Here is a 27,764-nt window from a genome sequence, read left to right as displayed (position 1 = left end):
TGAAAACCCGCCACTCTCAAATCCTTAATTTTAGGTGAATACACACACAACTACTGTAAGACCTGATGTCATATACATACATGCTGCAATTTGCTAGAATCAGATGCCACAATAATGGGATACAGGTATATTACAAAACACAGCTACTTTTTATTTGTACAAAAATCATAAAGCAAAACAAAATATGGCTATCCAAAGTCTAATGCAAACTAAGTCCAGTACACCAAGAGGCATATATATGTATTTTGATGTAGGGCACATACATGTATTATTCTGTGAGTGTAATTCTCTCTAATTCACACCTTGTCAACATCTGTTTTGCATTGAATTTTATATTTGTTGAAACAATTTGCTTTATGTTCAATCTCATCAAAAGTACGCCTCAGTAGAATTTGATTCACCATGGTAACAAGTCTTTTGAATTTCATGACATATTACTGTAGTGTTTGGCATATCATATTGTGTTACCTTGTACAAGCTATCTTCCAGATTTCGGGGTCTCGAGCACAGGCAAAGAAACCACGACAGACCAGCGACACCTGTTCCAATGATCTCATATCAAGCTCTGTGGAAACTACCCATCTCAGGATGTACATGAGCACCTCCACTGGTAAAGCTGAGATGTGGGTGGCCTGTAGACAAAACAGAAGGAAAAGCAGATATAAGTGGAATAGGCCTCGAGAATAGAAATTTAGACTCTCAAATTTCTGCAGGGCTTTTCTGGTCTGTTGCTTGTGGGTCTAATTTTCAAGCTGTCAGAGTACGAAAAAATTCGCTATCTTAACATCTCAAAAATTGTACATTTTATATTTCCCCCAATGGAGTAAACATAGGGACGGTTACCATTTGAATTTCAATAATTGGTGAACGTTCAGTAAGCTGTTTTCCTAAAGCTAAAGTTGCAAAGCAATACCCCTGATTTTTATTCTTGATTTGGTGAGAGAATGTTTGAGAGTTTCATTTAGGAAAGTTGGAGCAAAACTTTAAGTCTTTCACTTTTGAAAGCTAACCAATACTACCATAATTGATGTTCAAGTCACAGATTTCTGGTAATGGTAGTTCAATATTGTCTGAAAATTCACATACAAACTTAATGCTCACTAGTCTTGCTGATAGCCTATGGAACTTGGTTACGTACAATGCACACTTACTTTTCAGAGTATACAGGTAACTGTCCACTAAAAAAACTGTTAAACAGGAACTTCCCCTATAAAAGCCGGATTATCGTAAATCTATGCAAATGTAAAAAGCCATGCTACTGATCGGATGTGCTGTGTTTTGTCCCAGAATCCCATAATTTTGCCATGTTTCAGGCGTTCATTGTCATTGAATCTTGCATATGATGTCTGTGAATATATAGCGACTAAACTTGAGTAAAAAATAAACTGAAAAAATGTTCCGTTTTTTGTCGGAGAACGCATATGTTTCAAAATGTGTTCCCTGTACAACCATTTGACCCCTCTTTGCATATGTCACGAAAGTGCCAATCATGATTATTCAATTTCTCATACGGTCAAGGCGATGCCATGAGAATTCAAAAACTCCCACCAGTGTATGCAAATGACTGCGTCATCAGTAATCCCCCTGTTGTGCGCCTACGGCCTTGTAACTTCCCGTTTAACCAGTAGCAAGAGGTGAGTACATATAAACTTACAGGACATAAAATGTAGAGTTCTCCCTAGATCATCTTACAAGACAGTTTATGTGGTTTCGGATGATTCTCCAGTGGCAATTTGTGGACTTTTTCATTTAATTAAAAAAAAGAATGTTGCATAGTATTTTCACAAGAGGGCCTTCAGTCACCACTAGAGGGCAGTATTCCCTTGTTACCTTGTTTCAGGGAAACTTTTTCTGTTCTGTGTACAGATTTTTTTGACTTAAATAAAAAGCATAAGAGACAATAAGGGGGTATTTTATGCTTACTGTCTGAGGGAACCTAGGTTCACAGTGACTCTTGGTATCTATTGTCAAGGACTGCAAATGCTGGGTGACATCTGGTAGCTTATCATCTTCCCTGTAGCTGAGAAAGACACAAGAAACACATCAGTTGAAACAAAAACAAGTATGGATATCCTCATAGAATATCCGTACCAGAACCATGACACAATAAAAAGAGTGTGATTCATGCAAAGTTTGATGAGTTTTTCAGCCCTGATACAGGAATATCAATGTGTGTTACTGCTACAATGACTCTATCATATTCCTGATGTCTGTGTTCTTGAAGCATGAGACAGAGGGCCACAGAACACAATTTGTACATTGGTGTTCACACACAGGACCTTCATAGATACAACTACAGGTACAATGACGCTTATAATTTATCAAACTGTCAACATTTCGCTGTATAAAATAACTGACTTTCCACCAGGAAAGTATTTCAATTCCCCCATTGTGTGTTTTCACATATCTTCTAGTAGTTGGGCAAAATCAAAATTTTAACTGAATTTACAGTATTTGCAGGACATGTACCACATTGATGAGTTGTTTGCTTTGCCGTAAACTGGTTTTCAACAATCACCTTCTGAAAACCTTCCCAGGAACGGTATCTTTGTGACTCTAGGTCTAACAAAAATGTTTAAAAAGTCTAAAATTGAGTTTCTTTTCACACTGTTTACACCTTTCAAAGTTTCAAGGTTATCTTTTGCTGGACATCCTCCATAACTGATTTAACCCTTCCATCCCTAATTCCTTGTAAACAGGTCCAAATCTAGCATAGAAAACAATGGAAATGGGCTAAACCATTATGGTGAAAGGCTTAAATAATGAACAAGGAATGTGCTAACTCACCTGTCAGTGGATTCATTCTCATCCGATTCGTCTTCATCTGTCAGAAATGTTTGATAACAAAATTACTATGTATTGCTGTCTGAGGAGATTATTTGACGCAGAGTAATTTAAGGTGATGTATGGATCACACGTAGAGCGACACACGGCGTACCAGGATTGATGACGATGAACAAGACACCATGCGAGGGACTGATGACAATGCCGCATTGCATGGACGGATGAAGATAGATGGATTGCAAACAAAGCAACATGTGGATTGAAGACGATGAGCGGGTGCAAATAATGCGACATACCATGGATTGATCAGTGTTTCAGCTGAGCAATAAAATATCCTTGTCACTTACACTAGCAGAGCTCAGAACGTACTCACTAAACCAAAACTTACACATGCCGAACCCATTACTCACTGTTGGTACTTACACGTACAGCTTTGTACAGCTTGGCATGCTACACTGGCTGTCATCAATTTACTCTTATATTCAACTTCTGCTCTCTCTTGTAATTGTATTTTAAAATTGAGTTTACAAAATTTCATCTCAGGTTCAAATGAAGACTCTGGGATCAAATGGTCATACACACAATGAAAATGTTGCGTTATTTTCGGCGGTTCAATAAATAGCTTTGGTTACAGAGGGTTCCCCACAGCTTTGAAATTGAGATGAAATTTACATAACAATGCATATTTTGCATATTCTTTTTTGTTGTGAAAATGTATTCTTTTGTATTGATATTAACATATGAATACATTGGTAAAAAAAAGGGGGCCCCTCCCCTAAAAATCCAAATTGAGAAGGAGCCTGTTACTCAACAATGTACAATAGCTCATTGTAAATATGCCAAGTTTGTCTTTGTGCCAAGATTGAACAAAGTTGCCAGTTGCGTAGTCAACAGGAGTTGGTTTGTTGGCAGTCTCATCATACATGTATTTGGCATTGTCAGTTTGGGTAGTCCTAATACAGAACTCCTACTAAAATGCGATTTGTTAGTCGCATGTTGGTGAGCGGGCAGCTGAAACACTGATTTATGAAGATGTATGGACATCAAACAAAGTAACACATCTTGGACAGCACTGCTCTGTCTGCCTTGTCATTGATCCATTCATAACCGGTGGCAAATTGCAATTTATAAGCACATGTATGCACATACACAGTATGCCTGCTGAGCTCAATTAATTTATGCAGTGCTTACTGAAGAAAGTTTTCTCCAATGCAGAAGACAATTTCATGCATTACATATACGAATATACAGTTGGCACAAGAAGTTTCAAGAAATTTCTTAGTTCAATGATCAAAGAGTTCATGAAATAAGATCTAACAACGTTAATCATTCACACTGGATTTATGAATTTTTTATGGTTGCTGGTGTATCTAAGTTAGAGGCATTGACAAAAAGTGATGTCTTACACTTTGTAAAGAGTCATTTCAAAAACTCTGGTAAATGTTGATATGATGGTACTTTCCAACAGATAAAAATCAGGTCTTTGTCAGTAGAATCATTTATAACAACAGCATTGCAAGGAATTATTGACATGCATACAAAACATTGTTACGATAGTCAGAACCATTTTGCATATTTAAGAGTCTGATTGTTAAAGATATGATACTTTCATCGATATGAACAATCATCACTCTAGTAAATGACAGTTTGTACTAATCAAGATGATATTTATAGAAAAAGTAATTCAATGATTGTTGACACAAATACATCAAACCTACCCACAGTAACAGCAGAGCCACCTCCTACATAATCAGTAATCTTGAATTCAATATCAGGTACCAACTGAACTGCCTGTCTGTAGTATCGAATAGCTGACGAAGAAGAGTATAGTGATAAAATGTATCAGTATCTATTGACAACCAGTTCCTGTAGGTAACTTGGAAAATGAAGGCATTGGCAACGTTACAATTTGACAGGTATAAAGCTTGAAAACACAATGTACATAACGTGTGTTCTGTCTGTCTATTTATTTTTGTAGCCTGCCTATTACAAGATTTTTCATGCAACTGGTTAACAAAATGCATGCATGAAATACTAAAAATATGAAAAAGGTCAGGCAATGGTCTTTACCATTATGAAGATGCAATTCACAAATTAATACCTTTACATGAGCACAAGAGCCAACTTTTGACTGCACTAAAATTAAGTGCTCAATCAGATAAAAACTGAATTCTTGAAACTTCTAGCCTCGAAATCTTATACAGTGTGTGCGTAGGCTAGGCCAAAAAGCAATGGAGCAGGGAACACTACGGTATACTGGCATGGGTAGCAGCACAAGCCTTTCATTTATCACAAAATTGAACAGGAATCTTCATGGATTCATAGACTGTAGAGACTGCTGCACAATCTATGATGGAATGAACAAGTCAGGGCACAACTAATTTGCATATAAAATTACCATACTCATTAATTTGTGTGTGATATTAGTGAAATATGCCAAAATAATCATCAGTGTCAAAGCTGCTTTTGAAAAAGGAAATATCATGATTTGAGGCAATCTATAATGATGATAACAAAGTGATTATACAAGTTATTAAGGTTCTTTTGTTTCATCACAAGTGAATACAATATCATACAAAGCAAAATGCATTACAGTAAGGCCTACATAGTTGACAGAGGGAAATATCTGTACATTTTCAGTAACGAATAATCACTCAGCCCAACTATCCAAATATTTCCCTAAAAATGTCCTTCAATACTCATCTCAAAACCCTTTTAGATTAACTTAACCCTTTCACTACCATAGTTTTGCCCAAACCTATAGTTCCCAAAGGGAAGCACACCTCTGTTTACAGTGATTTTGGTGAACAGGTCAAAGGGAGTGCCTTAAAGGTCTGGTGAAATGCCCATGTTGCAAAATCACAGAAATACAGTTGATGGTCTATAAAACAGTCACATTCATTTCTTTTTTCGTTTAGCGCGCGTGATTATGAAATATGGCAAAAGAAAAATGCGATATGGGCGTGTCCGCCGAGCCTCTCCAGTCGACTTTTTTCGGCTTTCCGAAGTTTGCCCGACGCCGTATCTCATAACGGGAAGTAAGGTATTTCACACCTCCGTAATCTCCCCACGGGGGTAACTTCTAGGTTTTCCGCTTACATGATCCGGACAGTGTCCTCCTTTAATTTCACTATGGGGAGACGTTGTTATTTAGTGGCTGTGACAGCGGCAAGAACGTAACGGCTCAACTGTAAACTTTTTCGAGTTCCCGTCAAACACTGATAGTGGTGCGGCATAACCAAAATTTTCATAACAATTGTGCATTTTGTGATAAAAGCATGAAATTTGGTACGAATGTAGATTATCATAATATAAATCAATTTGGATACCGAGCCACCACAGGTTGAGCCTCGTTCTGGTGTGGCGGCCATTTTTAAAAATGGCGACCATCAGTCACTATAAAATCCCATAGTTGCTGCTCTACAGATGATTCTGAGGTGAATAGAGGACGTATTTCCATCATAAATGCCTTTTAAGATTACCATTTGCATATTTATTGTTTTAAAATCAATTTGAATACCGATCCCTCACAGGTAGAGCCTCGTTCTGGTGTGGCGGCCATTTTCAAATATGACGACCATCAATTACTGTAAAATCCCACAGTTGCTGCTCTTAGGGATGAGTCTGTTGTGAATAGTGGATGTATTACCATCATAAATGCATATTAAGATTACTATTTGCATTTTTTATTGTTTTATAATTTCATTTTACTAGAAAAACGGGTTCTCTTAATAAAATTATTGACAATATGGTTGAAACAAGGCAAAAGTGGAAGATTCAAAATTGTCAAATTGAATGTTTTATACGATGATCAGCTGTCAGCTGTTCTGTGTAGTTAGACTATCAGAAGGTATTGTTCAGAGTTTTATTATTTTATTCTTATTTTTAATCGTTGGTGCACCAGTTTTAAGCATTTTTAGAGTTGTAGCTGGTGCGTGCGACACTCACCAGGTTTTGCAAATAGGCCTAGATTGGCCCATGGCTGTGGTGGGGAGGGTATGATGCGTCCGAGTGTAATTACAGCCTGTTCCATGTTCTTCCAATGGATGGAGTGTTCTTGAGTAGAAATGTTGAATATGTGCAATATTTTGACATTGACTAATTATCTTTTCTAATTGTTATAAGTCAGCCATTGACAAGTTTTGCAGGGTGTTAAATCACAAGGCCTGACATGGAAAATTGTGCGGGGAATTTAACCCTATCTCTCACTCTTGTTCATCTACATTCACGCGTAGGCCTACATACAAAAAAGTACAATAATATTTATTGTATAACAACCCTTCTAGTTTTAACGTTAAAAACAATAACATTTTGGGGGAAATCTCTTATATAATCCCATAATTGTCAATGTTAGAGATTTATCATGTAACTACAATTAGTACATAAGTGCAGCCGTTTAAAATTTGACCACGTGGAGAACACGATCATATTTTTATATTATTTTTCGGCTATATGTACTATATTTTATACATAACTTTTCATAATTCATTTCACATGAAACTTATCTTCTGTAATTTGATATCTATTTCATGATTTAGATATTGGTTTTAGAGTTATTTCAATGTCGATGGTCTATTGCATAAATATATATATGGATTCATGCCTATAATATTTTGAACATCGTATATTTTGGTACTAATTTCTTGGTCGTACATAACTTGCAAAATGCAAAAACATGGCACCATAAATTAAATTGTATTACTCCACTTTCTTTTGTTTTAACAAACATGAAAGGTAGGGAAAGTAAAGCTAAAACACAATCCTGCACTTTTGTCCGTCACGTCCGGGCTTGGCACTCCCCGATCTCTGCTTGCTTTTACATGGCTAGTCAGCTGGCGAGTATTTTATTCCTTTCCATGGTGTTTACATAGGCTAAGACAACAAGTTTAAACGACAATCCTAAATATTTACCAATCATTTCTTGTTATCCACTTGACACATACACCCAAGAGCTAAGCAAGGTAGTGTTGGCTGGCCAATTGTATGATCAATTGGGAACCTTCCTATACAAACAGTGACACTGTAGTCCAGATTGAAACATAAATCTCAGAGAATTTACGCAGTTTTGTATTCACAATAAATCATTTGCACATTCAGTGACATACAATTACAGAAAAGCTATTACCAAATTTTGAACGTTTTGAACATGTCAGCCCAGCTAAATCTGAACTACTTTAAAAAGTATACTGAGTGTAGAAGCAATAATGAGATCGATCAAGTATCAGATACATGCTTTTAAACTATTGAACATCCTTTGATTTAATTCGTAAAGATTAGAAACGATAATTAGATCGGTTCAATATCGGATATATCCTGAAAATATTTTACTGAAGAATGTCAGCTAAACTTGAGCCAATTTATAAAGTTTAGAAACGATAATTAAATCGACCAAATATCGGATATATCCAGGAATAAAGTACCTAATAATGGCTAGCTAAATTTCTGCTTATTTATGAAGTTTAGAAATTATCATTAGAGCAGCTAAATATTGGACAGATCCCTATTTTTGTTATTGAAGAAAGCCAAGCTATATGACATATCTTTAGACACTTATTCTAATTTATGAAGTTTGGAAACGATAATTAGAGCAGCTAAATATCAGGTATATCTATTCCATAATATTTTGTTAATAAAGAAAGTCCAGCTTTCTGATATATCTATACAAGTTTTTCTTCAGGAACGCCCAGGTAATTTTGATGTAATGTATAATGTTTAGAAACGATTATTGGATCAGCTAAACTGTTGAATTAGCTGTGCTCATTGATACAGTTTATAAAACAAACTTGAAACAAAATAATTTAATATACGATGCTGATAATATTTTGAGATCATCCGTGACTATGATTTTGGCTGACTTCTTTCATAAAGACGTGTTTGATAAAATTTATGTTTCAGGAAATTTGCCGTATCTGTGTACCCGTAGAAATATGATCCCAATGGCGACTAAATTATATTAAGTTCACTTCATATTTTGACATACGTCTGTTACAAACATTCATATAAGCATTATATTGCCTTCTGTATTGTGTGGAGCAAAAGCAAATGGTAAAACGTAAGATAAGCCGTAATTTGAAATGTAATCTTTTGGGGTATTAGGTAAGTCTTGGTCCTATTTCATGAAAACTGTAAAGGATATTTGTATATTACAAAAGTTCACCTTAAAGAAAAATAAATCGCTTTGCTAATGATACCCCACAACCAGGTTATGTATAAGTTAGGCTCGGCATATGACTTAAACAAAGACATGGTTAATAAAAATGTTCGTGGGTCTCAAAATCATGATTTTGCGGTACCCTTCAACACATGACTGTGACAGCTGTTGCGTCCCAATATTTTTTCAGTTAAAAGTCTATTTCATATTTGTGACACGGCCTTCTAGCAAATAAAACAGATTTCACACAAGGCATTGCCCAAAAGTCTATTTCGTATTTGTGACAGGTCCTTATAGCAAATAAAACAGATTTCATACAAGGCATTACCCTTTATTATATGTCTAGGTTAAAAAATGGTAGAATTTGACGTTTAACAAACAAGATGCGATTCGCAATACTTTGACTTTACAGTTCCCTTTTCCAATTTTTTTTCTGTTAAAAGTCTCTTTCATATTTTCATATGTCTCCGTAGCAAATAAAACAGATTGCACACAGAGAATTGCCCTTTTAATATGTTTAGGTAAAAATTGGTAGAATTTGAGATAAGCAGTGACAGTAATTTGCAATATAAAGTTTGGGGTATAGGGTAAGTTTTGTCATATTTTATAAAAGCTATGGAAGATATTGCATATTAAAATATGTCATCTAAAAGAAGAATAAAATCCCTTTCCAATGTTAGCCCACAAGCTAGGTTATGTAAAAAAATAAGCTCAGCAGATGACTTACAAGAAGACAGGTTTAACGAAAATGCATGCGAGTTGGCAATACTGTAATTTTGCGGTACCCTTCAAAGTATGACCGGTAGACCTATAGCATCCCAATATTTTTCCTATCAAAAGTCTATTCACATTTTGACATGTCCCTGTAGCGAATTAACAGATGTCATACAAAGCATTGCCTTTTGTGTTATGCCAAGGTAAAAAAGTGGTAGAATTTCAGATTTTTGGGGTATTGGGTAAGTTTTGGTCCCATTTCATAAAAAATCTATCGAAGATATTGCATACTACATATGTCATTTTAAAGAGGAATAAATTTCCATTCTAATGATATCCGACAAGTCAGGTTATGTTTAAAAAAAACTTAGCAGATGACTTACAAGTACTACAAGAAAAATGCACGTGGGGAGCAAAATGGTTATTTTGCGGTACCGTTCAAAAGTCGACCATAACAGTTATTGCATCCCTATATTTTTCCTGTCAAAATTCTATTTCGTATTCTAGGGATCCCAAGGCTTCTAAAAAGATAGGTTTGTTATCCTGGGGGTGCAAGTAGACCCCTCTAGCCCACGGCCTAACATATCTTGACTGCTTACATAGCGTCATCCTTTTATAGGATCTAATACCGTGCATTTTATGCATAAGAATTGTGTTTTTTGTCTGTATTTACCCGTTTAACAAGTCAGGTGGTGAAGAAAATTAAAAAGAATTTTCAAATAACTCTTTTCACAGTTTCTTATTGAAAATATCCAACCTAAAGTTACCCAAAAACTTCTGCAGTTGACATTTACTAGGTGAGAAATACCTGTCTGGCAGCCATTTTGAAAAAATGGTTGCCATGGCAACGCTTCGGCAGATTTTCAGTGGCTCGGTATCTGAATTTGTTCAGCACATATTAAGACACATTTGAGCCAAGTTTGGTACTTTTATCACAAAATGCACAATGGGTTTGCCATGCCGCACCACTATGGTTTTTGAACCAATGTGCTTGTCTATTCTGGTTCGTACGATCGGCCACGGTCCCTGAGCCTGCCTCGCTACACGCTACAAAATTGGGACCGCGATGCAAATCAACTGCATGAACACCAACACTGAACGTTGTGACTGCCATTAAAACGAACAACAACACGGAACGTAGAGATCGCGATATAAATACCCGGTACAAATCATGGAGCACAGTCCCTCTGCAGCTCTGGACTGTGCGCATGGAGGCCATTAAAATGAAGAACAATAGGTAATACCGGACCACGAGGACCGCAATGCAAATCGACCGCAACATGGATTAAAATGCACAACACGGAACCGCCAGACCGCAATGCAAATCAACTGCAACATCGAACCTTGTGGCCTCGATTAAAATTCGTATGTCTGCTATGTAGGCCTATAGCAAAAGTTTCAATTCTCGTGAGCGGGCGTTCCTATGCCTGCAGTACAGTAGACAAAGTGACGTCAAATTTGTCGCGAGGGCTCGATTGCGTGCGTCGAAGTTTCAATTCTCGCGAGAGCCATTTAAGCATGCTGTGGACTAGACTACATAACGTCAAATCTCTCGCGAGACTTGGCTCGATTGCAAATACGTACGACGAAAGATTGTGACGCAATACGGAAGTAGATACAGTTTTGCGAATCGCCGAGAGAGAAGCCAGATCAACAAAAGACTACAAACAGCCACGTTTTTTCTTTAATTTGCCATATCTTTTGAACAAAAATCAGTTTCGCCACTGTGGCAAATAAGGATCTTTTTTTTTCGCCACTTCGGATTTCAATTCGCATCGACTAACGTGGCGAATAGGCAGCGCGAACAGTGTATTTGTTTAGCGGATACCGGGCAGAGATAAGGCGGCGTGGGACCGCTATTCGATGTAAATGAACACACCTGTGACGTCACAGACGGCCAACTTTGACTCCCGCTGAGGGCGTGACCTGGGTGTTGCAAAATGACCCGATGAAAGCCGCGCATAGAAATATCAAAAAAATTAACACTTGCGCGTACTTTTTGGTTGCAATTCTGTTGGGAGTGTAATAGTATTGCCCCCCTGGAAGATATTCAGTCTCAAGAACGGGACCATTTCACCAGACCTTTAATATATCTGTACAAGCACAGAAGTTCCATCATGCAAAGTTGTGAAACTGGATTTTAAGAAGTGACCCGACAAATACTTCAATCTTTCACCCTTTGAACTAATTTCGATACCACAGAGGTCTATACAGACTAAAATAATGACATCACCCACCATTTCCAGTAATTTATGTAAACTTTCCAGCTAAACCAGGTATGCTTGTTTTAAATGTGAATATATAATCAGGTTTGGCTGTTGAATCGGAGAGATTTTTTGAAAGCCACAATGACTTACGTGCAAAACCATGGGAATATACTGATTATGTTCTACTGAATGATAGGAAGGCAAAATTTAGGAATTTTTAAGTGCTTGACAGGAAAATTGAGACTTTTGGCATCTGTCAAGATTTTATTAGGAAGTTTGAATGGTGGACTCGAGTGGCATTGTAATATTGACCAGCCCTGTCATATGCCAAAGTATAACCTGCAATTCTGTTTTTTTCAGAATAATCATACTTTTAGTTGATTACGGTAGCTTGTAAAGGTGCAGTGTATTCCTTAAATGTCCTGGACTGTTTTCATCTGCTGCATTTTAGTTGAAACTACAGAATGCACTGACAGTTGCTCTCCACTACATTGTATCTGTGCAAAGTGTAGACAATTCACTGTACAGTGTAAGTCACTGACAGATGATCAATACAATCAAAGTCCTGACCTACAATTACTGTGACCACACTGTCTTTTAGCCAACAGAATGCAAAACTGTGGTTTTAGGCGCCAGTTGTACAAAGAGACTGGCAGCCATCACAAACACAAGGGCGAGCTGCCCCCCCCCCCCCAAAAAAAAAAAATCCACTGAGAACAAGTCATCATTGATGACACAGTCCCCACTTGTTAATGGGTACTTTGATTACATGTCCTCAGAGAGGATAGAGTCCTCTTCATTAATTAGGTCTGTGATAAAAATACTTTGATACAGATGGCGCTCAATGGCCAAGAATGAGTTCCATGGTGATGAAAACATAAAAGCAATGTAGGCCACCATCCTAAAGTTCATAAAATGAGTCAACTAGGAATTAATCAACAGGATGTTGCAAAACATTTTTGCATACAATTCTAACACTTAACAGATTATCACTGGTACCATATTTCATAAAGTTTGATGCAGTATTTACAACACTAGGAGATCAACATCTGTATCAAGTTTCATCACATTTGACGTTGTATTAATTTGTGGCTATATCACCCTAATTAGGAAAGTTCATTACTTATGCAATTACAAATTAATTAAAATGACACTGATAAATGTCTTTTTCAATGTTAAAGCAATGTGAGCTTAACATCGGTTAACATCTGTATAAAGTTTCATGAATTTGATGCAGTACATATTTCTTGACATATCAGCCTACTTACGAAACTTCAATAATTGACATGTTACTGCTACATGACGTGAAACAAATTGACGAGCATATGTATGAAATAGGTCAATGTCAACTTTGAATGATACTGGTGAAATATGTCTGAGTTATGGCTCTGTACATGAAAACATCGTAATAAAATGGCTGCCTAGCAACCATATTGGATCGTATCACAAAACAAATTGACATGCATATCTATGACATTGGTCAATGTCCTTGTACCAATTTTGAATAAAATCGGTTGAGATATGCCTGAGTTATGCCTCTGTATATGAAAAAATTGTAATAAAATGGCCGCCTAGCGGCCATATTGGATTGTATCACAAAACAAATTGACGTGCATATCTATGACATTGGTCAATGTCCTTGTACCAATTTTGAATAAAATCGGTTGAGATATGCCTGAGTTATGCCTCTGTATATGAAAAAATTGTAATAAAATGGCCGCCTAGCGGCCATATTGGATTGTATCACAAAACAAATCGACGTGCATATCTATGAAATTGGTCAATGTCCTTGTAGCAATGTTGAATAAAATTGGTTGAAACATGTCTGAGTTGTGGCTCTGTACATGAAAAATCATAATAAATAGCCGCCTGGCGGCCATATTGGATCGTATCACAAAAAAAATTGACGTGCATATCTATGACATTGGTCAATGTCTTTGTACCAACTTTGAATAAAATCAGTTGAAACATGTCTGAGTTATGGCTCTGTACATGAAAAAATCGTAATAAAATGGCCGCCTGGCGGCCATATTGGATCGTATCACAAAACAAATCGACGTGCATCTGTATGACATATGAAGTAATCCTTGTACCAAGTTTGAATGAAATCGCTTCTTGCATCTCTGAGATATCTGCGTGAACGGACGGACGGACGCACACACGTACGCACGCAAGCACGCACGCACGCACGGACGCACGCACGGACATGACCAACCTATAAGTCCCCCGGACGGTGTCCGTGGGGACTAACAATGATTGACTCTGTCTGGGCTAATGTGCAGTGTCTAAGAAGCTTTTACCTAAGTGGTCAGCTAAAACTTATTGTTCTTACTGAATGATTTACAAACAGCCAATCAGATGGAGAATACCTGTAGCCTTAGTTTACTATTCCGTAAGTTGTTGCAAATAATTACTGGTAGTGAATAACCCTTGTTTCCAACTCTTTTCAATGAATGTAAATATTAACAATCTACCAATTAGATATAGCCTTCTGAGCCACTGCACATTGCCAGCTCTGTCTCTTGCACATACCCTTACAGTGAAATGCAATTATAAATATGCATACCTTCATACAAATCACCATTCTTTTCAGCATTGACTCCTTGCAAGAAGAGATGTTTTGCCTTGATAGGAGAGAAGAGAGACCGAGCAAACACACTGTTAGTCATCTATGTGTTTTTTGAAGAAATGTAAAGTGATACTTCATATTGACACCAGCGGACAGGTTATACATTACTAATGATATTAACATAGCCAGTGCATTCTACAAACTGCTAGAGAAAGAGTGATTATGCTGAGCTTCAATTCATTCCATTAAAATTTGCCAGAATCAGATTTATAGTTTGGACATTGTTCAGAGTAAGCATTTGAAGAAACACAACCATATGAATGGTGGCCTGGGTTATTCAAGTTAGCCTATTCTACAACTGACGTTATATCATCACAATCAGTGCTGAAACAAAGAAAATTTATGCATCAGTCAGTGGCTTAGGTAAGCTTATATTGTATATATTAAAACAGCTCCGAGGCAAAACTGATGCAAACGAAAGGGATAAGCGAAACCAAATAATCCACATAGTTTGTAAGACGTACAATTGAAAACATAAATGATGTCCACTTTATATTTTTCTCTTGATGAAGATGTTACAATATTAGGTAGTTCATGGGCATAGAACATACATGGTATTGAATGAAAATTACAACTTGAAAATGTATGTCATTAATGCCAAGAGGCACTTCTACGAATCAAGCAAATTACAATATACGTTATCTGAATCAAGCCACCTGATTGGCAAACTTTAGAATTGTTTTATCTTATGAACAAGGACACCTTTGCTTTGGATGGCATGCGATAACGAACTTGACCTGAACACTGGAGCACTAGATTGACTGTGGCATAAGAGAGAAATGTCATCATTTTGACATCTAATTCTAGCTGATTATCACATTTTGAATTTGCAACCTTTAGTAAATTTGATCTACTTTCACATTAACAAATCCACAAACTTACCCTACCACAAACAAAGTACTTGTCAAAACAACGATATAAGGATAGAATAAAATGCCATCAGTTTGCGGTACTTGCATTAGTGCAAGGGCACAAGAACAATGCTTTTAGATGCTCTTAGAGTCTTACTGACTTGTTCAACTGAATTGAGAGTATAGGTCCCTTAACTTACAATTCCCCTTCTCCAATATTAAACTGGCAACTGGAACTTAGATCACATTTTGTCATGCTGTATTACGGCTATAGATTGCCTTTGGTATTTTGTGGTAGATTTCAAAGACTCTTGTGGGAAAATTAGCATCTTTATTGAGCAAAATCACAGACAATTTGTGATTATTGTCCCCTAAATATAACTAACCAAAGAGAGTCTTGTATTTCTTGCAAATACCCCCTTTTGGAATTTCTACCCTCTGATTCTAAAGAAAAAAACTGCTGCTTGAGTAGCACTGACCACAGAAAGTCTTACCCTCTCTTCAACAGTAGCCTGTTCCTCATTCTTCTTATTTTTCTTCACCGTCTGGACATTTCTAAATGACTTGTTGGGCCCTCCGGACAGCTCATCTTGCCACTTCTGACGAAAGTTGGCCAGCTCCACTTCAATGGAGGGGTTATTAGCATTCTCCTCCTCCTCCTCCTCGTCTGACACATCATCACAGAGTGGAATAATGCATTCATTAGATGCCTGTGGAATTGGAGAGATTGTAAACAAACAGCATAGTTAGCACAGCCATCACATGATGATTATTGTTTTGGCTTTCTTTCTGCACAAGAGTTAAGATTAGAGGTAACCTACTAAGTCAGAATGGCTATACTAATTAAATTCTTTATTTTATGTCCACTCAAAATTTTGAAAGGTAAGTGGTTCAAGAATACACAGAAAATTTTACAAGCTCAAGATTCATACTTACTTTTCATATTAGTTATTTGATCGTTTTTATGTAATATGAGTGCCTAGTCACGAATCAAAGCAGAAACCTACTTTTCGCCTTCATAATTTACACACTAGTGTAAAAATTCACAAGCATGCTGGTATATTAAGTATACGTTACAAAATTTGTGAACAAAGATTGGTAGGCTGAAAAGCTATAGCAGTGGTCCTGTTTAAATACACTTTTTTTTCATAAAATTTCTAAAATCCTATCCATGAGGGGCTGCAAGAGATTTCAGCCTACGATTTGAGGAGCTGGAGGGCTCAATCAGCCTTAACCACTGTCTCACAACATATCCTGGGTTGGTATAGGTCATTTAAGGTCACAGACTGAGAAAATTACCTAAATTATACAACACTTTGAGCAGACGATTTATATAACTAGTATCATTCTTTGGGACTTTTATAACAAATTACAAAGCTATCACAAGTAGTTTTTGAGAACAAGTTTTCTTGACCAAAAATGACAAAATTGTCTTAAAAATACAAATTTTCTTGACCAAAAATGACAAAATTGTCTTAAAAATACAAATTTGCACTGATATTTCAGAACAATTTCCACATATCCAACTATTGTCATCCCCAGGCATCTGTACACCACATATAAAATCTGTCTGTTTAGCAGTTCTAAAGGAAAGAGTTTTTTTTTACGATTTTTTGACCAAAAATAACAAAAATTGCCCTAAAAAGGTAAATTTGCCAATTTTGTCATAAGTTCAACAAATTAGATGGATAACACCCTTGCAAACATCCAACCCACATTTTAGAGCAATTGGGCTGGTGGTTTCAGAGAAGAATAATTTTTACTTGAAAATGAGAAAAATAACCCTAAAATTCAGCAAAAGTACCAAAATCAAGATATCTTCACAATATACATACAACTATATCCCTTTTCCTGCCAAGTCCATATTTCACCACCAGGTCAAGATGGTTAAAATTAACAAAACACAACATATTCTATATGGTGTTTTTAACATAATACTGTACATTTGAAAGCTGTTGAAGACATAAATACTGTAAACTTGACTTTTTGGACTAAAGATGCTATAACAGACCAGGCCAAGTGGGTGAAAATACGTCATGTTTTAGCTCAATACCGCTTTTTACTGACTTGGCTGATGGGGAAGTGATACTGTCTGGCAGGAAAAGAGTTAAATGGTCTACATAAGGTACTTGCACACTAATTTTCAAAGCAATCAAAACAGCGGTTCTTGAGTTATTAATTTTTGACCATTTTCACATTTTTTAAGTTCATTTGCATGATTTTGGCGATGCAAACTTCATTTGAAAAAATCTCATCTATAGCCCAGGATGCATCCACACACAAAATACCAAGCTAAAAAGTGTAGCAGTTCGCGATTTTTTGATATTGACAGACATACTATATAACGTATATACATACATACACACATACATACAGACGCCACCGACTTCAGCTCATTATACGATAACCTCATATTGATATACCAAATGTGAGCTAAAAAGGGGGTTGTAGTTGTACCAAAACTGGTGACCGCGGCCAAAGCAGTTTCACATAAACGATGGGACGCAACCAAAGTTTATTATGCAAAGTCTTGCAGTCAGCAGTGATTGGATAGCTAGACAACACAATGAAAATACATAAAATGCTGAAATTGCATGCTTTGAATTTGTTCGACATTTCATTGCCAATTTCTGGAAATAGGTGATGTTTATCAACAAGAAATACGCGCACCCTTTCCCTTAGCTCTTGATATTGTTCTTGGTGTATCATATTTCTACTGAAATAATTCTTGATTACACGAGCAGCAACATAAATAATAATCCATTACTTTCTGTAACAGATATTTGACTTCGACTTCGACTCATCACATACATAAATTACAAATGGGTTTATAATTCAACTATTTACGAAACTGGGTAAAATATAAACAATATTCAACTTTGCCCCTAGGAGCCTCGAACAGCGCCTACTTATTGGACTTCTGCTACGGGGAGAACGACCAATCGTGCGGTTGTGTACGTGCTTTGTAGCAGTTAGTTGCTCTTTACACAGGTGTGGCCTTCACACGACCCTGACAGCCCTGCTGGCTTCCCCGGGGCCAAGTCGGTGTTGCGCAACGCACTGCAACGTGCAACTACAACGCCCTATCGATACCACACGCACACTAAGTTTTAGTTGCAAGCTTAAATCACTGCAGGCCCCTACATACTCCCCGGAATAATGACACGCAGCATATGAAGAGGAAAAGTAACTCGACTGAACGTATACAGCAACCTTTGTCCGTTTGACCCACTTCCCTCGATCGCTGTGTGACGACGCAAAGCAATTACACACACCTGGCACGCTCGTTGTGACAGGCTGAGAGAGAAGAAATTTGTTTACGTCTGTGTGCAACATTTCAAATTAGAAGTGCTCCATATAAAAACAGTATCGAGCTACAAGAATGCAATAAGATAACCTCTAGTTACCATATTTTCTGTTTCGCTGCCTTTTTGGGCAGATTTAAGCCTGGGAATCACGGTCGGAGTAGCGAACGACACGGTCGCTGAAACGTAGCGTTTTCTGCTCCATCGCCATTTTGCTTCCTCCGAGACACAACAAAAGCATGATATTAGTAGTCCAAAATGATTCGTAATAAATGCAAAATAGATAAAGTAGCTCGATTCAAAACTGTCCTTTATTATTTTGTACCTTTATCGAGGAATATCCTATAAGTTATATTGGAAAATTCATTCGATCTCGGAATGAAGAACACACAGACTAAAAAGTTGTAAATAATGCACCGGAAGCGGAAGCAGCCATTTTATAGGAAAACTTCATCGCGACGAGAGTCAGCAGCAGCAGTGCAGTGCAGCTGGTATTTGAGAACACTTTGTGACTCTAACAGAATGAGCGCTCACGATGACTTCTATAAGGCAGAAGCAGATGCAAAAGCGGCGGCAGCAAAACATGTGGCTAATATGCTTCAGGTGGGTTTCCATCATTCATTTCGACGGCGTTGACACCCGGGCGTTGACAAAGCTTCCCGGGCGCTGATTTTTGACATTTGGCAAATTTGAAAGTATTCTTCCACCCTTTCGTCCTGCATCCAGTTTCTTTTGAAAATATCTGAACTTCGATGTCTCTCAAAATTTTAGGTCAACGCCGATAGAGCCGTTTGGAGTATCTATTTTCTTGTTTAGACGAAAAACAGCTGTCTTATAATCTGAATAAGTGATGCCAAACTGTGCCCCGCCCACATCACGTATTCTGCCAGAGGCGAAAGACCCCCTCTGCTGTCTATGGATTAACAATTTCATTCACCTCAACCCGTTCACCCCTGTTTCCCAATAAGAAGACGAACTTTTCCTGTATGAACGATTGAACGGGTTCAATCCCTGGTGGTTGAGTCGTCTGTTAAATCTCACCGTGGATGTAAAAATACATATTGTGGGATCATTGTGTTCACAAAGTGCAACTCACCAGTTCAGTTCAGTTCAGTTCAGTACAAATAAAGGGGAAGGTATCCTAGTGGATTATAGAACCCCTCTAGATCGTTGTAGCTGCTTCATAGCGGTCGTATTCGTGCTTAAAAGTGTTCACATCTTTTGAGTTAACAATACTGGCTGGTAGACTATTCCACTTATTGACAATTCTGGATGTAAAGAAATATTTCCGTATGTCGCGTCTCACTGATGGTTTAAGCAACTTTAGATTGTGTCCACGTGTTTTGCAGAAAGATGTTTTTTGTAAGGAGAGATCACACAAGTCGTGGTGGTGTAGGATCTTGAAAGTTTCAATCATGTCTCCGCGTTGTCTTCTATGTTCAAGAGTTGTTAGTCCGAGGCATTTCAGTCTATCTGCATAGTTTACATTGCGAAGTTCTGGTATTAGTTTCGTTGCTCTTCTTTGGACTTTTTCTATAAGTGCTATATCTTTTTGTAACCATGGGGACCAAGTTTGGACTGCGTATTCAAGTCTTGGTCGAACCAACTGTTTATACAAGCGAAGAATGATGTCTTTGGATTTGTGCGTGAAAGTCCTTTTGATTAAACCTAGCATTCTGTTCGCTGACTTGGTTGCCTGTACACATTGTCTTGTTGGTTTCAGGTTTGACTGTATAGTGATGCCTAAGTCCTTCTCTTCATCCGTATTTTGTAGACTTGTGTTGTCCATGTTATACGTGTTGTTTGGGTTTTTCTGACCAAAGTGCATAGTCTTACATTTTGTTGCATTGAATGCCATTTGCCATTCTGTTGACCATTGTTCCAACTTGTTTAAGTCATCTTGCAAAATTTTACTGTCATGTTCGTTGCATAGTGGACGGTAGATATCATTTATAAAGATCAAAAACAGTATGGGCCAAGTACTGACCCTTGTGGCACACCACTAATAACGTCTTTCCAACCAGATGCTATACCGTTTAATATAACTCGCTGCCTTCTGCCTTTCAACCATTCCTGGACCCAGCACAGGACTTCACCACTAATGCCAAGACTGATCATTTTCTCTCGCAGTCTCATATGGGGTACTTTGTCGAAAGCTTTAGCAAAGTCTAAGCATGGAGGTCTCTACTACCTCCATGATCTAAGTATATTACATCAACTGGTACATCGTTATCTATGTAACTTGTCAAATCATCCATGAATTCTAACAGGTTGGTCAGGCATGATTTCTGTTGTCAAAATGTATGTTGAGTGTTATGGATTAAGTTGTTTGCTTCTAGATGCTGTACTATGCTGTCCCGTATGATAGATTCAAGAAGCTTGCCACAAACTGAAGTGAGACTGATGGGCCTATAGTTTCCTGGCTCCGATTTGCTGCCCTTTTTGAATATAGGTGTGACATTTGCAATTTTCCAGTCCTCTGGTGCATCTCCTGTTTTCAGAGATTCTTTAAGGTAGCTTTCCGCCTTTGTTTTGGTATTTTGAGTCAAAAACACGATTTTTTTATTCCTGAAAAGTATTCCTATAATATTGATCTTCCTGTGTGTAGAATATCTTGGTTGTGAAGTTCCTGTTTTTTTTGGGTGAAATTTTGGAATAAAAATGTACGAGAGGCACAGGTGTCCATTTTGGCGTTTGAGACTACCGTTAAGTCTTGATTGACAGGGGATTACGCTAAGCAAGCAGCGTCACAGTATTCGCATGCACTTAGACAACATCCGCTGTGAAAATCCCATTAACACCTACCGTTCACTGCGTGGGTCAAGACCATAGTGTGTACGTGTGTACCTGGCAATTAGGCGTCGAAAGGTGGGTCTTACCGTTTATCTCATAGGGGTGGCCGCTCCCAAAAGATCACAATTTATCGACACAATCGGACAAGGTCAGACTTATGACATTGTTGACAGTACAATGTCAGATTGCAGAAATGGCCCACACACTAAATGTTTTATCTGGGACATTTTTGTGCTTTTGTAAAAGCACCAGGAGTGGTGGATAAGTTCCGTAATGTCAAACATCTTTGAAGAGGCCGTCCCATATACATAAATGGTACGTTCCACTGGCGGCCTTAGTGACAGCGGGAACACTTGAATACCGCAACAGACGCAACATTAGGCCGAAGTTTCGGCTTCTTTCGGCCCCAACATATTTCGACACCCTGTTACGATTTGTTTTTTCCCTTCAAACTTATTAGTAACTGACAGATCAGTCATGTGACCTTTGTGTTCTGACCAGTATGACTTTTACAGTGCCGTTTAGGCGCCGCTTTTCAAACTTTGACAGTGTCGGCGGCTATTGCTATTGAAAATGATATGAAACTCTTTTTCTCACGGTTTTTCACCATGTTCTCACAAACTTTAAAGCATGTGAATGCTGACACTATACTTCTCAGTGTTTTGATTTGTAACATTTGGCACGAGTTCCCCCAACCAGGTAGTGCCGAAACGTCTTTGGTCGCGTTGCCTAAACGTCTTGGGGTCGGAAATTGTGCGGCCGAAACGACTTTGCGCCGAAAGGTCTAGAAACCCGACATTGTCCGTTCGATGAGAATACTAAGTAAGTTGAACAATTTATGAATAAAAATGAAATATCAGAAACTGCGGCACTGGAACTACTTGGGATCAGAAAATACAAGGTGGAAACAAATTGCATTGGCTTCAAGACAGCGACAGCAAATTTTCCCAAGGCAAAATACGTAGCGATGCAGAAATCACACGCCACAAAACAATAGCTGCTTTGGTTTGCAGACGTTTTGGCACAATGGCAGTGAACTGATAATGTCGAAGTCGTTTCAATCCCGCGGTCCCGTTTTTCCTTGTCCCATTTCGTTTCCGGACCGCGCTATTACCCAATAATCGTACAATGCAACCACCCTACCACTAAATGAGAAACCGACCTTGACAAGGTAAAAACATACGTCGACTAACAAATGTTCATCGTACACCGGATGAATGTGAATCAAATGATTTTATTGGAATGGACACGACAACATTGTTATCAGTTATCATGGCAGTAGCCAAAATGCTGCAGGACCGAAGACACATTTCAATATGAATTTGACCGTCACAACGTATAACGTAATCACCCTGAGTTTTCATCAACATGTCATCATTGGTTGGTAAACCATTGAATGAGATGCTTACGGCCAACTACTTGAATACAGTACAAAATACCATCCTAATACTGAGATTTACATGTAATGAAGACGGGTCTGATATCATATTCGCCTGGAATCGATGGTACTCATGTTGGATGCGAACGACAGCAGAGAGTAATATAGATCTATCTGTGACGTATGACGCTTGACGAGCGGTCTATCGCACGCCACTTGCGCTTGATGAAATGACGAACTTTTCTCGATGTTCATGTTTTCTCAACTTCTCTCCTTTGACTTTTATGCCGCCGACAGGCGATTGGTTCATTTTAGCATAAATGACTCCAGAAACGGTCTTCACCCACAGAAATGCTGTATAGAGTGAGGACGAACTATTGTCTCAGAAATGCTCGTAGTTTGATTAGTGTTAATCGGTTTTCAAGGCGCGTGAAGATCTAAAAAATGGCTGCTCACTGAATCCTCGGTTACCCTAACCGTAATGAATCACGGCATGGAGCTGTTCTTTTTTATCTCCATGATCACAGACACCGCAAATGTACATCCACATACAAACGCAGATATTTTTGTTGTCAGCAATATTGTTTTCCCTATATCACTCATCGGGCTCGCTTTCATTCCGCAGCCGTGAGTCGTTTCCGAGGTCGAATCGAATGCTGCCATAAACTTACACTGTTTATTGTCATGGAGGTAATTAGTCCAAGCGCTCGTGTAGACGGCATCGAGATGCCGTAGCAGTTCCGACAGTTAGGTCGAACAGTTAATACTCTATTTAAACCTTACAACTAATCAGTCAACAGATTATGCATAATCCCTTCCCTGGCACTCCCCAAGTTTATTTACTCATCAGCTACTGTGTAGATTGCGCTCTAAAAAGAGTACAACGCTCCCAAAATTCACCCTTTTTAGCCTCATTTCGACCACTGACACTGGTTTCAATGAGTGAATATACTGTTGAAGTTGAACACTTTGATTTCACTATCTGGTTTTAGTGTTTTTTCGGTAAGTACATTGTTTATTGCCATTCAAAAGGAAAAAACCGAACCAATTTACTAAATCGCCTTTTTCTCAGTTCGGCATTTTGTCACATTGCAGCACGTTCAAAAGAGTTTAACTCGAGAACGCGTGAACGGAAGTTCACCAGATTTTCACAGACGTTTGTCAAGTAGGTTGTCTCCAAAACTGTGTCTCAGTTTCTTTATGAAGATTTTTAAAGTCGAGTTATTGCTGCTTAATTAGGCGGCATTGTTAGACTAATCGGTGGATAAACTTTGACTCAACGATGTGAAAAAACTAAGGCCTTTTTCAAAAATCTGAGACACGGTTTTGTAGCCAGTATTCTGAAGACCAATTGCCCGTTAACACCTAAACAATAGCCCCTCTCCGCTCAGACTTAAACTTTTTTTACGTGAGACAATCCATGTTCTTTACACTTTCACTAAGATCTTCAAAAAATTCATCGCACACTAATTTTCTTGATAAAACAAAAATATTCATAGAAATAGCTTTCAGGTGATGTATAATACTTGGGTAAAAGTACACATCTTGATGGCATAATTCACATTTGAAAATAGGTCATCGCAAAGGTGGAAAGCTACCTTAAAGACCAATGTCAGTGGTTTTACAAGTTGGTTTTTAACTACACAGAGAATTTTCGGTGAAAGTCCATCTGGGCCGGATGCTTTACCTGGTGATAGCTGTAGTAATTTCTTCAGTACTGTGTCTTCAGTTATATTTATCACATGCAGTTCTTCTGCTTCTGTACCGCTAAACATTTTTTTCAAGCGTGGCATGTCCGAGGTTTTTTCAGCAGTGAATACAGAAGTAAAGAATTCGTTTAATACTTCACACATTTCTTCACTGGAGTTACACACTTTATTGTCTCTTGACTTCAAGGGACCTATAGTGTCTTTTGTTTTTTGCTTTGCTCGGGCATAGGCAAAGAAAGCTTTTGGGTTATCCTTTAGATGGTTTACAAGGTTCCTTTCGTTCGCAGATTTGGCACTTCTGATGTCTTTTGTTGTCTTTTTTAGTTGTGAGTGATACTCTATATAGTCACTTGGATTTCTTGTTGTAGAGTAAATTCGCCAGAGTTTTCTCTTTTTTTCTCACTGAATGTAGAACGTCCCTTGTCATCCAGTGTGGCCTGGTAAGACTACTACGCTTTTTCATTGGAACACATGCCTCAGTGATGTTTTTTACCTTCTCGTGTCTATTTATAGACAGAGAAGGTATTAGAGTTGAAAACCAATATGCTGCTGTCAAGAACTTCCGTCTGTCAAGACTTCCGTCTGTCAAGATCCGTTGACGTCATGCCATTGTGATGGGTCATATCATAAACTGGTGGGGGTGTTCTTGGCTCAGGTTGAGGTGTGGGAGAACGATTTTGAGCTATGACAAAAATCAAAAGGGACTTAGCGGCATAGCCACAGTGTTAAGCCTTTCTCCAAGGTTTCTTAGTTGACTACAATCTATTACAGACTACTGAGCTGACGTTAGGGGTACTCACTTTGTGTTTGCTCACTCTGTGAGCGCTAGTGTTTGGTACTGAGTTGCGTGGATATCCCCTCATGGCCTCACGTGATCTGGGCCTGTTGCATAATCTGCAGATGATCAAATGCCTCCGAGTCTGAAAACTGTCATTGTGTAAGCCTGTCGGCATTTTCCTTGCATTTTTTCTCATTTAATTTTGCAAAATATCGGCGAGTACCTCAATATTTCAAGATAACCCTTTCTTCCCAATCGTTTCCTGGAGTTTCAGAGTCATATGAACGAAAATGAGTGAAAGTTTTAGACAGGAAAATCGGACGTCGGCCATGTTCAATGTTTACAGTACAATCAGAAGTTTACGTGGAGGAATTAACCAACAAACACAGGAGTGTTCATGATGCCCGCCCTCTAGAGGCAGACCCTCCTATATGAAGTACCACATTTGATGCTTGTGGAAAGCTTGACCACACAATTGAGCATTTAAACTTTTAGAAAATGACAAACTGAATAAGAAGGTATTCAGAAAATGTCAAATACTGAGGAAAAATGTGCAAATATTCAAAATAAACAGGTTAACTGATTGGTCAGCTATAAAAAACAATGAAAATGTTTATGATCAAAAGTTTTTGAGATGCGCACATTTTAACAAATACAGAAATTATTAACATTATAAATATAAGACCAAACTATTTTTTCAGGGATGGGACAGGTTGGAAATGAGGGGTGAGAGACAAAGGCTCTCCTATTGCTGCATGTGGATGCAGCCACACCATTTCATTTACAGCATACTTATTCACTGTGTTGTGTTCAAGTTCCATATTGTACTGACTGTCATACAAGGATAACATAAGCAAATCATAGTATATTAGTACTTCAAACAGATTAACAGTTATCGTGATGTCAACCCATAATTTTACATCACAAAGACTGTAATTCTGCCATTTTTTTTTGTTTTTCAGTCATTTTATAAATTTTGCACTGCACAAGATGATTGAACAAATTGCAATGTTTGAATTTGTAAACTCAAAGAATAAAAATCCTTTGGTCACAAATTAAATTATTTTTTGAAAAGAAATTTACTCTTAAACACTTTTAGCATATATTCTTTACACGGTCATGTATTTCAAGGAAAATATGCCTATTAAAAACAGTAATTTCTTCACTTTCAATTTTTTTCAATACTATGACAATTATCAGCCATGAGGTTATACAAACACAAGACCAGATAGGCGTTTTCATCATTTCCACAGGACTCTTTGGAAAATCCATTAAAAACAGTTAAAAGTGACTGGAAATGATCACTTGGTATACATTTAATTTACAGATGCCAGGTTGTGTATTTCACATGCACTCAGGTCAGTAAGGAAGTGCGTCATTACTATTTTGGACTGTTAATTCTTATTTCTGAATTGTTTAACTTTTTTCCATATTGAACTATCTTTAGGCAGTTTATACTGTAGCTTAGAATTTTTTTCATTGATGTATTTAATCATCTTTTGGGTTCTTTAGGTCCATATCCCACCTCATGCCCCTACATCATCAACTACTGTATTTACCAACAACTCCATGCCAACAACAATTACCTGACCTGGCCACACATTAGAGAAGGTACAGCGTCATTGACGGTATTTTTAGATTTGTTTTAATGGTCATCCACATGTCGCTGGCGGATTTGCCTTTTAGTTCATTGTCCCAGTCCAGATCAGTCATCATTTTTTGTAATTTTGATATATTGGCATTTTTCATGTCCAGTACCATACCTTGTAGCTTGCTTTTGCCTGGTTGAGCAATAATGTCAAAATCAAACATGGTGTGGTCACTGTTTCCTAGTTGTCCGATCGGTTGAGCGTTTTCAACTAAGCCTGGTTCGCTTGTAAAAATTAAGTCCAGGATGTTTGCTCCACGAGTTGGAAAGGTTACATGCTGCGTGAGGAAGTGGCTAGACACTATGTTCATGAATATTTCACTGCTGCTATCAGTGCTAAGCATGTCCCAGTCTATATTTGGAAAATTAAAATCTCCGACTATCACTGCATGTCTCCCTGCAGCTCGTTTAATTAACTTGTAAAGCCTTTCGTTATTATTATCGCTGCTGTTTGGTGATCTGTATACTACTCCAACTAAAAGTGAGGATGCAGTTGAGACTGATATCTCACACCAAACAGAGTTTGTAAAACCAGGGTTTGCAGACTGGTTTTTCTTCCGCAATGGTATAAGTGTCTTTAATGTATAATAAAACTCCACCACCTCTACCGTTGTAGGTGTCAGATCTGTCTTGCCGGATGGGTTTGTGATAACCTTGTATGCACATTTCATCGATCGTAACCTCAGCGTGTGTCCAGGATTCCAAGAAAAGGTTTAAATGAAACTGTCATAGCACTGACAAGAAGGAGGACATGTTTTAATAATTTACTGTCATAGCAAACCAACATGAAAAACATGAATTGCAATACTCCATATTG

At 37.9% G+C, this 27,764-nt stretch overlaps 2 protein-coding genes across 2 annotated transcripts in view; one reads left to right on the top strand and one right to left on the bottom strand.

The window, feature by feature from the left end:
• Nucleotides 1-18,861, bottom strand: part of LOC139115316 (F-box only protein 9-like) — a 28,688-nt gene extending 9,827 nt beyond the window's left edge. The window contains exons 1-7 of the mRNA XM_070677338.1: nucleotides 18,744-18,861; nucleotides 15,831-16,046; nucleotides 14,423-14,480; nucleotides 4,503-4,595; nucleotides 2,788-2,824; nucleotides 1,924-2,020; nucleotides 469-632 (exon numbers count right to left, since the gene is read on the bottom strand). Of these exons, the coding sequence (XP_070533439.1) occupies nucleotides 469-632; nucleotides 1,924-2,020; nucleotides 2,788-2,824; nucleotides 4,503-4,595; nucleotides 14,423-14,480; nucleotides 15,831-16,046; nucleotides 18,744-18,746 (668 nt within the window). The 5' untranslated portion in view covers nucleotides 18,747-18,861. The remainder of the gene's footprint in view (nucleotides 1-468; nucleotides 633-1,923; nucleotides 2,021-2,787; nucleotides 2,825-4,502; nucleotides 4,596-14,422; nucleotides 14,481-15,830; nucleotides 16,047-18,743) is intronic.
• A 176-nt stretch (nucleotides 18,862-19,037) lies between these two features.
• LOC139115319 (exocyst complex component 3-like) overlaps nucleotides 19,038-27,764 on the top strand; it is a 34,380-nt gene continuing 25,653 nt past the window's right edge. The window contains exon 1 of the mRNA XM_070677341.1: nucleotides 19,038-19,244. Coding sequence (XP_070533442.1) covers nucleotides 19,053-19,244 — 192 coding nt within the window. The 5' untranslated portion in view covers nucleotides 19,038-19,052. The remainder of the gene's footprint in view (nucleotides 19,245-27,764) is intronic.

This window comes from Ptychodera flava, chromosome 17 (assembly GCF_041260155.1).
Source record: "Ptychodera flava strain L36383 chromosome 17, AS_Pfla_20210202, whole genome shotgun sequence".
Lineage (NCBI taxonomy): Eukaryota > Metazoa > Hemichordata > Enteropneusta > Ptychoderidae > Ptychodera > Ptychodera flava.
This window is presented reverse-complemented; position numbering and strand designations above follow the sequence as displayed.